General features: G+C 43.2%; 1 protein-coding gene across 8 annotated transcripts in view; it reads left to right on the forward strand.

The window, feature by feature from the left end:
- The first annotated feature begins 559 nt into the window (after positions 1 to 559).
- The window catches only part of kirrel3b (kirre like nephrin family adhesion molecule 3b), a 155,721-nt gene continuing 144,091 nt past the window's right edge, over positions 560 to 12,189 (forward strand). For 4 of the 8 annotated variants that reach the window (XM_023410226.2, XM_087175110.1, XM_087175111.1 and 1 more), the window contains exon 1: positions 562 to 1,073. In XM_023410226.2, coding sequence (XP_023265994.1) covers positions 953 to 1,073 — 121 coding nt within the window. In that variant the 5' untranslated portion in view covers positions 562 to 952. Of the gene's footprint in view, positions 1,074 to 12,189 lie in introns of all 8 variants that reach the window. The other 4 variants (XM_023410224.2, XM_087175114.1, XM_087175112.1 and 1 more) reach the window with 3 other exon arrangements.

The raw sequence follows: 12,189 nt of genomic DNA on the forward strand, positions 1-12,189 counted from the left end.
GTTAGTAAGCATGCAGTGCATTTGGGCATTTGATGACGTCTTGCATCATGGCTCCTTGAGTGAGTGACTATGAATCTAATTCACCCCTGATAAAAATTGAAAAACTAATGAATACTACAGCTTTGGTCTTGAATGCTAATGTGATTTTTATCCATTCTCAAGGAAGGCAGCTCACAGATTTCAAAATTCAGTGCCCCCCATAGAATCCATAAAGAGGCAAGGGTCGTAACGGAGGGTGAAACTGCCCTTTTTGTTTTGTTGGATGTCTGTGTTATTTGTAGCTATAGAGGCCAAGTCGCTCCTATTCTCATTTTAATTGGAACTGCACCCTCTCTCTTTCTCCCATGGCAGCTTTCATTCCCAGAGTGAGGACCCGAGTCCCCCAGCCTCACACTCAGCCACAGCCACCCAGACAGCCAGGCTGAGAGGCAGTGAGAGAGAGAGAGAGGGAGAGACAGAGAGAGGGATGGAGGGAGGGAGGAGTCTAGTTAAGGAGCTCTATCCCCTGACTGTGTCTGCTCTGTGAGTGGTTGAGCAAGAGAGAGAGAGAGAGCGCATGAGAGAGAAAGAGAAGGAGGGGGGGCAAGTGAGGGCTGAAGAGACTCAGAATGGATGGGCAACGAGAAAACCGTGCGAGCGAGAGAGAAAGAGTGAGCGTGTGAATGCTGAGACTCAGCAGCGAAGACGCACAAAGTCTACAAGCACCACACCAACAAGAGAGCGTGTGAGGCAGAGCTGACCACGGACAACTCTGAAGAGTGACACAGAGGAAAGAGACACAGAGAGAGACAGAGAAGAAGAAGAAGAAGTAGAAGCAGAGGGAGAGAAAGAACGGAGACAGACTACCAGCCTTCCACTGGTAAAGGGAGACACCACTGAGGGACTGTAGCATCCGTGTCCCCCCCCACCCCCCACCCCCAGCAGCACAGAGGAGCACTGTCTCATCTCGTGCATGTGTTTGTGCCTGCCAACTTCAATTTCACACTCGCCCACTGTTTTTTGTAGGTTTTGCCCTCTCCACTCCCCAGTCATGATCCCTTGGGTCCTTCTGCTCCTGTGGATCTCCAGACATGGTAAGTTTTCCAGATTAAGTTGCTTATTCATCACATCTTGCGTGCTTGTGATTGCTATGTGACTTGCCGGCTGGGAACTGTGTCTCTGAATTCATCTCTTGCTGTGATGTCTGAGCTTGTGCTACCATTTGTGTATTTTTTTTTTTTTTTTTACTGCTTATAATATGGCACTCCCGTGTGCGCTGTTATGTCTGATGCAAACGAGAAAGGAGGAAATTAGAGGAAAGAGTCAGTGTGGCTGTCTTGAGGTTAAGCAGCTGTGAATAGTTGTAGCCTGCACTTTTCTCTGTCTGTAGTTTTTCATAGCTTTCAAACCAGACATGTTGAATACTTACTTTGTGGCTTTGATATTCCTGTCACAGACACACACAAACAAAAGCCCTCTAACCCTAGTCCAGTTCAGTCAAGCGTTCACTCCTAAGTCACATTGTTTTGAACTGACAGCCCTTCCCCGCTGAGTCCAACTACGGGGGGGTCTGGTCAAAAGAAAAGAGAGAGAAGAAGTTAACGGTGAAATGCTTCAGAGGGCAGACTCGTGAGTATAGCGTGGCAGGTCCAGCCCTGTGGACACTATCTTCTGTTATTTTTTTATTCCTAGACAGTCTGTTTTTGGACGCAACGATGATGGATTAGTTGTTTCCCCTGCTTGCCACCAGGTGGTTGTCTTTGGAAAACAATAGAGGAGAATAAAGTACAGCAGAACTCTACCTCTGTGGTGTCTGCGTGATATACGGATGCATACAGGGCTGACTCAGACAGCGGATGTTTGTCATGCCTGGTCCACAACGAGCTCCCTGGGTTACGCTGTGAGGGGGTCAGGGTCAACGACACAGCCGCCACCCCTTTTCAAAGTTTGACCCCGTCACACTGGACTACATTCTAAGGAGGGCATTGACTGACTGAATGAATGGATGTGTGTGTGTGTGTGTGTGTGTGTGTGTGTGTGTGTGTGTGTGTGTGTGTGTGTGTGTGTGAGAGAGAGTGTGTGTGTGTCTGTGTGAGTTTCCCAGAGGGAGTTGTAACCTTTAGTTGAGAAACTGCACAGAAAAGGCCAGTCTTCTCCAATCAGAGATCTCAGTTTGTTGACGCATCGTCTTGGAATTGACAGCTCAAAGTCGGTAACACGCTGCTAACACAGCGGCAGCAAATGAAACTTGGTAAATAAGATCATTTTCTACGGCACTGAATTCACCTGTTCCACATGTTGATTTATAGCTGATAACAGAGGGGGGGAAAAAACACTTCTCATCAAATACAACAATTTACTGTGATTATACTTTTCTGCTGACTCATTTTTCTTGTAAAAAGAGAGAAAATAATGATATCAGAACAGACTAATTTGCAACTGACTGGAGTGATGAAGCTTCTAATTCCCTCTCAGCTTCGCCTGCGCTTTAACAAATGTAGATCTCTGCCAGAGAGGCTGTAAGCTTTACTGTCTGTTTCCTTTGCCTGTGTGTGACCCGGGATGGTGCCACAAGCTGTGTCGACCCAGAGAGTGAGGGAGTCCACTGCCCTGCTGAGAGTCAGGGCAGTGGAAGCTTTCTCTATAGGTCATGGAGTTTGTTTCGGGGCAGTTAGAGATCATCAGACGCTGTACCCTGGATGCTGTAACTGCTCCTGATGTTGCTGCTTTGCTATATTCTGTTCCCCTGATTTCACTGTCAAGTATTTGTGCACCATCTGTGCTTATTGTGATGCAGAAATACACGATCAGTCATTAGTTTCATCTCCTCCACTCTGCTCAGCATCTGCTAAGTTTTGTATCTGCTACTGACAGCACTGTGTATCTGTACTGCACTGTAATTTAATTTCTCACAAGTGTATAGCTTGAGTAATATCCTGGTTAAATTACACATTATTGACATGCATGTCTCTTTGTTTTGGACTTTTATTCTGTCACCTTCGCATTTTCATTCACATACCATCACAGGCATAGCCCCAGTTCTGGGAACAACATATTTCAGATAGTACCAGCTGGAATGAGGCGATTGCTACAACTGGAATGAGATGGGATTGCTGTGCATTTCAGCACAGTTGGTTATTACCATAATATAAAATACTGCTTCCCTCTGCCAGGTAAACAGGGGATAACAACCTACCTTCTCTATGCATGCCTCTAGGGGGAAAAAAGTGCTTCCCTGTAGCTTACTGTTGTTGTACAAATTACGGCTCTGTTTATGTGCCGAGCCGGTGTCAGCAGAAAGCTGCGGAAAACAATCTCGTTTTTATGAACAAGGGGACAGAGGGGAGTTGTGGTCATAGCAGTCATATACTTATACACAGCTACCCTGTGAGGGAGCGAGGAAGAAAGGGAGCGTGAAAATGCAAGAATGAGCATGAGAAAAGCAGAGAGAAGAGTCAGTCCGTATGCAGAGGCACTGTGCAGTTTTTTTTCTCTCAACTTTGCGAAAATAAATGGTTGAGTGCGAGCTTGACGGAGAGGGAGAATAAGAAGAGGGAAAGCTGTTGCGGGATGCTCTCCATCCTGGCTGTGCTGTTACCGCATCTAGGACACCTTTTCTTTTTTGCTGTCACCTCTCCTGACAGTGACAGATGACACAGCACCAGTCAGGAGGATTTGGGAGACAGTCTCCAGGAACATATTCACCTCAGGCCAAACTTGTCCAGAACCTCGTCCATCTCCTCGCACCGCTTCCTCGCCATTCCTCCTCCAATCCAATACAGTGTCCAACAGCTCTCACATTCTTCAGTTGGCTCCTGGTCTCTTTATTTCACTCCTCACCTTGCAGCGGCACATTTTTTCCCTCCCTCCCTCCCTGACTAACCGTCCCTCTTTTGCTCTCTCTCTGTTGTGTTTTTTTTTTCTTTCTTGTTTTTTTCTCTCTCTTTTGCTGGGAGATGCAGTGTGATTGAGAACCCTGGCCTTTGTCGGGGGGAAAGGGTGAAATATGTGAGAGCATGATGTTCCAATGGAGGAAGGGCAGTTTAAGAATAGTCTTGTACTGAATGTGCCAGACTCTGAAGAAAATGTGCTAGAGAAAAATCACACATTGGGAATGTTAAGTGTATGGGCTCAGTCCCTTTTTCTGCGCCTCTTTTCTTCTGTGTCTCTTTTTCTCTGCCTTTTCTTCTCTGAGTGACACCTTGTTAAATTAATATGCAAACTGTCTGGGTTTTTGTTTCACTTTTCTCAGGGAAATTAAATGTTGTAGTCGAGCTACGTTTGGCTCAAGGTTTGCCCACTAGGGGCAGTGCTGCTACACAGGAATGAAATCCCAATCTTCTTAAAAATCTCTTGCCCCCCCCCATTTGCCTTCATTACCCCCTCATATATCTCGTGTCAGAACTCCCGATTTCACCACCCAGCCAGACTAAGCTGTTTCTTAGTCCTGGAAATCATGTCTTAGTACCCCCAGCAGCCCCTATTTCATTTACTGCTGTCTATTAACTGCTGTCTGACGACTCTAAATCTGCTTTTCATGGGCGGCAGGCTTTGATACATATTTCTCAACCAAAGTATAATTAAATGTCTTTCCAATGTCATGTTTGGATGTGTGGATTTTTTATGGATGGAGAAATCATTCTCGCTTTTTCAAAGGAGGAAAAAAAAAAAAAGAAAAAGAAATACAGCCCATTACATTGCACAACACTACTCAAACAGAAATACCAATTTTCAGTCTCATTATTATGAATAGTTATTTGTAAGCAAGGCTCACAGTTGTCTAAATCATGGATTACGACCATAATAACTCAGAAGTAATTAATTGATTTATCCTCATTCTATCGGTATGCTAAAAGCAATGTAGCATTTTTCCTGCATGTTGTCATAAGCTGTGTTCTTCCTGCAGTCGTATTTTCAACACCAGCAGCATGACTAACAACTGCTGAATAGAGACACAGTTTCTCATAAGCGTTGTCTGTATTCTGCTGGGAGTCTGGTACAGTACAATTAATATGCACTTTTCCAGTCACCATAAATGACAGTTGGCTTGAGTAATGCTAACCCTGTCTGGATCGTGACATGCAAACACAGTGAGTGACAGATGATGTCATCAGTTCTTGATGGGGCCCAGTGGCATGCAGTTTGTTTTCTTGTTTGTGCCGCATGTCCCATCAAGGCTAGCCAGCTTAAGTCACCTCAGCCGCTGTGACCCCTGCTCATTTCTGTGCCACGATAGATTAAGCCCACTGTAATCCCTCTGAGCCGAGTGCCCTGTTGGATATTTATGGTAATAAGTAAACATATGAATAAATAATCTAAGAGGCTGGCGCCGGGCAGCTGGAACTTGTAAGTCCCAATGTTTGTCAGTGCTTGTGGCATTAAAGAGAGATGCTCCTTCCAAGAAAAATCAGTTTTGGCTAAGACTTTGTATTTGGTTGGTGCCATGTAAGAAAAAAAAGGAGTTTGGTCTGACTATCCAAACATTTGATAAATATAGACATAGGGATGATATTAAAGTGGTAGATGTGTTCGTGTTAAGAACCCAACCCTCCAAATGTTTTAGTTATACGCAGTACTAAAATAAAAAAAAGTACAGTATACCCAGTGACTGCAGTCTGCATGAAAGCCTCATTTCAAGTCTTTCAGGATTCAGGTCAGCCCGGGAAAAGGAATATGATTAGTTTGGAGTCTTCTTGGAAAACCAGGCAATGATCTGCTTCCTCTCATGCAGTCAGTCAGCCAGTCAACAAAAATCAAGCTGTTTACTGTTGGGCTTCATTATCCATCCAGAAGACCCTCCTCCCAGCCCCAACAGTTTACTTTAGCACCAACCAATCAACCCCAAAGCCCCTCATCTCCTCTCTCTCTCTGAGACTTCGCCGCTGGATCTCATTCCTCGGGGATGAATTTATCCAGATTGGAGCACTCAGCAAAAGGGCATTATCCCGGATTACATATCTGTTGGGCGGCAGTGTTAAGTAATTCAAGCAGATGCTGTTGTGATCACTGGGTCACCTGTGAAGGCAGGGTTAGCAGCTGCACTTCTTCATTCAGCTCTTTATTGTCACATCTTTGTCCCTCTGAGACCTTATCCTTGAGTGACACGAGAGAGATAGCCGGAGGTGGTCACATTTAATAAAAAAAAAATAAATAAAAAACCTTCATGCAAAAATGCTGTCAAATGTATGGGAGTCTACAGAACCTGTCTCTAGCCCCAGTCAGGATTTTATTTGGTGACAGATTATAGGATGGATTAATGGCTTCAAATTGCAGTTTAATGCACAGGAAACAACAGGCTATGTTTTCCTGCTAAAGCAACTAAGGGCGGCTCCACAGGACTGTGTGTGTTCGGTTGTGGGGGTGTTTTAAGTAGAGTAGTGGTGCATCATACTCTCTTATTTTTTCCTTGGAGAGGACAAAGCATTGCCACAGCTGGGATGAAAGAAAAATGTTGGTGCTTTTTAGCTTGACTGTGTCTTTTCTCTGATAATCTTGTCTCTACCTAGCTGAGATTTTGATGGAAATTCTTTTAGGTTGCTACTGGGATTTGTGATTGCTTGTAGAACACAGGTTCTCTTCAAGGTGGGTTCAAACAATGTAACAAGAAGAAGTTTATTCTTTCCTGTCAAAACCCTGCTTTTGCAAGTCTGAGGCATTAATAAGCCTTTTGTTCAAGACATTCACACTGAGAAAATGTTAAACTCAAATGTTCATTTTGTCTCACATTCAGCCTTAACATATTTTTTCCCCGCTTTTTTTTTTTCTTTTTTTTTTAACTGAATGAAAGCTTTCACCACAGGGATGAGTGAATTACATTTTTCAAATACAGCTTTGCCTGTTCAAGGAGTTATACTGCACAGATGCATTGAGTTGAGAATAAGGCACTCACACTTCATATTCAAAACACACAAAAAACACCTATAAAGGAAGTCTTCTGCTACTGTGAGGTGTGTGTTTCTAGAAGTGCAGTGCGCTGCGTAGTTTAACGCGTATGGGTCTCACCACTGAGCTTGTCTCAAAATCTGTCATGGAAACCATTGAGCGAAACAAACACAAGGTTATGTGGGTGAAGGTGTAAAATGTGTGAACAAAAGAATGGTGAAATTATATCTTCCTACATGCTTGTATGTGGGAAAAAAGCTTTAACTCAAAGGTTAAGTGGACGCAAGTGAGGTTCTGCTTATAAAACAAAATGCTTTAATTATTCAGTGTCACTTAGAATTTATTGAATTTATGCCTCATACTTGACATCTGGGTCAGTGCGCCTTTTAAGTGTAAGGGTTAAGGTTAAATTTACACATGTTCATGATCAGAGTTGTTGCTGTAGCTGAGTAGTATACAGACTGCATGCCTCCTTTTGAACATACGGTCAGTTACTCATGTTGTTACATCTCCTTAGAGGCTGATGCATGTTCAGTAATGTACATGTGACCCAGGCAGAGAGCTGCGTGCCATGTCAAGCAGATTTCTTTAGACATATAAATTGACTGCCCAATTTTCCTTTGGGATGGTGCAGATATGCAGCTATGAGCTTGAGGAAATCACATGCACTGAAATGCACTGCTGTACATGCCTGCAACTGGTGTCGTGCACGTGTCCCGCTATTGCTTGAAACATTTGTGAGTAAACCAGCCAGCCAGTGCATTGGTGTGATTGTGAAAGGCTGTGTTAGCAAAGAGCCAAGAAGATGTATGTGGTGCTTCAGCAGAAGAGGCACTTGAGGAATAGGGTTGCTGATCTGATAACGACTTCCTAGTGTTTGGCGGGAAGTTTCTGGCACAGCTCAATATTACACCTGGATGAACTCACCCTTCTCTCCTCTCCCCTGTTTTCCCCCCATTTTTTTCTCTGCTTCTCCCTCTCCCAATATTCTCATAATTCATAACAATGGACTCATGGAAAAGGTTTTTGTACTTCACACTTCACATGCATTCTCTGCGCCCGTGAGTGTATGCATGTGAGTATGTGTGGTGTCTGTGCATTTACTACTGTGCCACGACAATTACAGCTGCAAGCCTTGAATGGCAATATAAATGCAAATCAGCCTTTTAACTTTCTACAAGCAGAATCTGGGGAGGAAGAACCTTCTCACCTGTAGATGAATGTGTGACTGTGGATGTGTCAGCCTAGCTTCGCAACTGCTGAGAAGTTGTTTTGAAAACAACAATGGCAATGGCATGTACAGTACTTCCATTTGTAAGCAAACCTTGAGGCTGTTGTATGTGTCTGGACTCCAACATAATGAAGTCCACTCTTGGGAACAGATGTAAAACACCGTGGTGGGGGACAATCGCATGAAGAGATGCAACTCTTACATTACCTGCCTAAATGTGTGTTTCCATTGTAGTAGATACATTGAAATTGTGCTCAGCAGTGCTTAAGAGAAAGACTCGGTAGCTTCTATTTACAGGGTTCAGGGCCAAAGACTCCATCTGACTCCAACCTGGGTTGGAGCTTGTACTTTGACAAGATATAAATTCATGCAATGCCAGGAGAATACTGATTTAATAAAAAAAAAAGCTGGCTTCGTTAGGAGTAGCATAAGGCACCAGGGATGTGCTAAATGTGGACTGCGTAGTAAAATGTTCAACATTTTGGAGAAGCAGAGCTAGCTAGTCATGCTAAGCACCAGACTGCTGCTGCCGCACACGAATCAATCTCAGCCCCATATCTGTCTTTTTCACGCCAATGACCACTTCCAGCTGCAGCGACCATTTTAGGGCTCTGTGTCCAGAAATGAACTGCAGAGGTGCTGTGGACAACAAAGCTGGCTAATTCTCACTATTCCTACAAGTTATGTGAAGACACAAGCCAGTTCCCCAACAACCAGATAGATACACAATAAGTTCTCAGGGGTTGACACTTTTTATTCTGTAGACTTCTTACTGGTGTACTTCAATGTTTATTATGTGTCAAACCACATAGCTTGTCATAAATTTTAGTTAAGATGTACTGACGTAAATTTTGACATGGATTTTTATCTTTCTTTATGTACACACAGACCTTTCAGAGAATGTGTGCTCATGAAAATTTGCCGTTAAAGCATGAGGAAGTCATGACAATGTGTTGATAAAATTGTACATGAACCGGTTATTTAGTAAACAGATAGGAAACCAGTTCTCTCGATGGCACCAGACACCAATGGTGAGAGGCATGGCTTTTTGAAAGGCTATTTGATCTGGCACTGATACCAAAAGATGTTTTATTCAGCAAAGCACATCAAACACAATACCAGCACAAACTTGCTCTTGATCCAAGCCAAAACTTTTGAAATCTGCCAAGGGGGATGAGCCTCGAGAATGAAAAAATGTCTAACGCTGCCACCCCTCCCCCAACACTCCCATACACTGTGTAGATGTGTGTAGATTTTCTTTTTTTTCTTTTTCACCAGATGCCAAATGAGGCTTTGAGCCACCTGCCTGTCCCGCTAAGACAATTAAGCAATTGGGAAGAAAGAACCATTCACTAGTGGGGTTTGCAGTGTTAGCATAGGAGCCAGAAACTGCCCTGCATACCGCCCGTCCCCCACATAAAAACTCTTTCAGTACCACTAATGTTGGCGTTGTGCCGACTTCTTTTTCTTCTTCGTTCCTATTTGTGTATTTGTTGAGGGAAATGCATTTGACAATGGTCTAAGGAAACCTGTGACACAGGGTGCTTCGTTTGCATGTTGATAGAAAATCCCTCAATTGGTCTCCAGACGAATTCAGTGTGAGGCCTCTGTGTTGTTTACGAGGCAAAGCTTCATCTGGCAGAACCATCATACAAAAAGACATGCGATGAAAGACACACACGCAAAAGCGCATACACACATACATTCCATACCCTCACTTGCATTACCAAAGCGCAGTCCGCCAGAGCACAATAATGGATGAGAAACCGTCGAATATTTGAGCACTGGGTGCTGAACAGTGTTGCTAGATTCTATAACATGCTATAAATAAAAGTTTGTATTGATCCTTGAACATTAATATATCCTAATATAAGAAAATAGCTGTATTGATTGTAAGCCTGTGCCTCTGATGTTTCTTTAATATGGTACTGCTGGGATTCACTCTGCCCACTTTAATACATGGCCTATTTTTATCCACAATAATAATGTGAAGTCACAAGCAGGATCAGCTAAAGGCAATCCCTAGATATGTTTAACTGCTCTGGGTCTCTGCCACACCGCACCTGTCAATGCCTTAGCACTTCTTCTATCTTAATTCCTGTCTTTATCAGCTTGGCTCCTCAAGTGGATGTCAGAAACCTGATCAAGTAAACAAAGCCATTTATCGTATAATTAATTTCTTAGTGGCCACTACAATAGTCGCTTTGCTGATTCGGAGGTTGAAGAGCTCTCGTCACACTCTCTGATTTTTATTTTATCAAGTGCAATTTAATATTGTGGAGGCTGGCCTGGGCACTGAAAAAAAAAATGCTAATACACATTGGGAAGTTTAAATGATTTGCTATCCTTTCAAATCTGTTGGCAGGGGTTTCAATCTGGCTGGTGTCCTGGGGGAATTCGCAGTGGTCATTGCTCAATGCCTGGGGGACATTAGTGCAAATCACAAAGGAGCCCAGAAGTCATTTCACTTTTCCACTTTCCTTTGGCCACTGCCCAATGCTAAATGGCACAGGACTGGCTCACAATACTGGGCAGGGCAAACCCCTTGCCTCCCTCCGTCTCTAACCTTTTAAACCTGATTTAATCAAATCAAAATACCACAGTGCAGACCCATTTGAGACAACCTGAAGACAAACAGTTGAAGAGGAAGCAAAAGGCCTTGGGTGAACTGAGGGCAAGGCCATCCATTACTTCCTGTGCAACGAAGAGCACAGGGACACGGAAAATGCCTGCGGTGCACGATGATGAACAGACTCGACATCAGAGATTGGATTAGAGTGGCACGAGAGAGAACCCTAAAAGCCATGCGCAGTTTATTGAAGCCTTATCTAAAGCGATAATGTTACTAGAGAAAGGCTCATGTAATGATGGATGAAAGGACAACGCACTGTAAAGAAGTAACATCAGGTGAGACGGGTATGGTGGATGGGCAGGTCCACCATGGTCAACTCATCTTCTTTAAAGAGCAGGAAGTATGACCAGTGGATAGTTGCTATAAAATGGACCGTCAATTGCTAGCACCTTGGTTACCCTGCAGTGTCATCATCACAGGTATATCTAGCTTGAAGAGGCTTAGTGCTCAGGTTCACTGCAATTTAGGTCCCATTTCATCACTGATACTCATGAGGCATTTCGGTGAAAATGGTAGCAGTGTTATTCCTGAGATTTGTAGTCTCCCTGAAAGCACTGATCTCTGCAGTGGTTTAGTTTATGGTATGTGAAAGCCATGTTTGACAAAGCCTCGTCTTCATATGCAAACTATTTTCGTGTGTGTGGAGTGCAATGGTCACCAGTGAAGCTCACAGAAAATAGAGCGAGAAAATGAGATGAAAATATAAAGTACATCTCAAGGATTTCATGCCGTCGTTTGGGGAAAGCAAAGCAGCATTTAGGTAAAAGTCCTCTCTTCATTTTCTCAGGATGACGAGAGGATTTTCTCCCCGCTGAAAGGCAATGTTATCTAATAACCGACAGATGATGGTAATGACAACACAATGCCTTCCAAGGTAAACAAAGATATCTATTGCTTTGGAAAGGAAGTGAGGGGAAAACAACGAACAACAAAGACAGAAAAAGAAAGAAAGAAACAAATCTCAAAAGGAAGAGAATTCTTGTCACAAATTAAAACATATCTGTGTCTCGCAGCCCTAATCCTTAATGCCAGTGTATTTGTTGTCTGAGTAGAGCATTTGTGTGTATGTGCAAACAAGCACAAATGTGATTATTCCTCGCTTTCGTTGTATGCTAATTTTATTACTTCACATTGTTTGCCTATCTTCCTCTAAACAGCTTTGGTTCAAACTACCTCTCAATGGCTTTCAAAGGACTCTGTGTTGTTTGTTTTCAGCAGAGTAGAAGAATAACTAAGAGATTTATATTATTATTATTATTATTATTATTATTATTATTATTATTAATAAAAAAAAAAATCCCTTGAGGACTTATAGCTTATGTTTCTCTGTGATCTGGTTGAGAAAAGTCAATGCCTCTGTCCCAAAACTGTGTGACACCGGCACAGCGGGACATTAAAAATGCAGAAGGGCATCTAAAGATGATCGTGGCAGCACACAGTGGGATGCTCAGAGGAGTCACCAACC

Source organism: Seriola lalandi, unplaced genomic scaffold (genome assembly GCF_002814215.2).
Source record: "Seriola lalandi dorsalis isolate HSWRI2012SDOR001 ecotype SW California unplaced genomic scaffold, Sedor1 jcf7180002054417, whole genome shotgun sequence".
NCBI classification, from domain to species: Eukaryota; Metazoa; Chordata; class Actinopteri; order Carangiformes; family Carangidae; genus Seriola; species Seriola lalandi.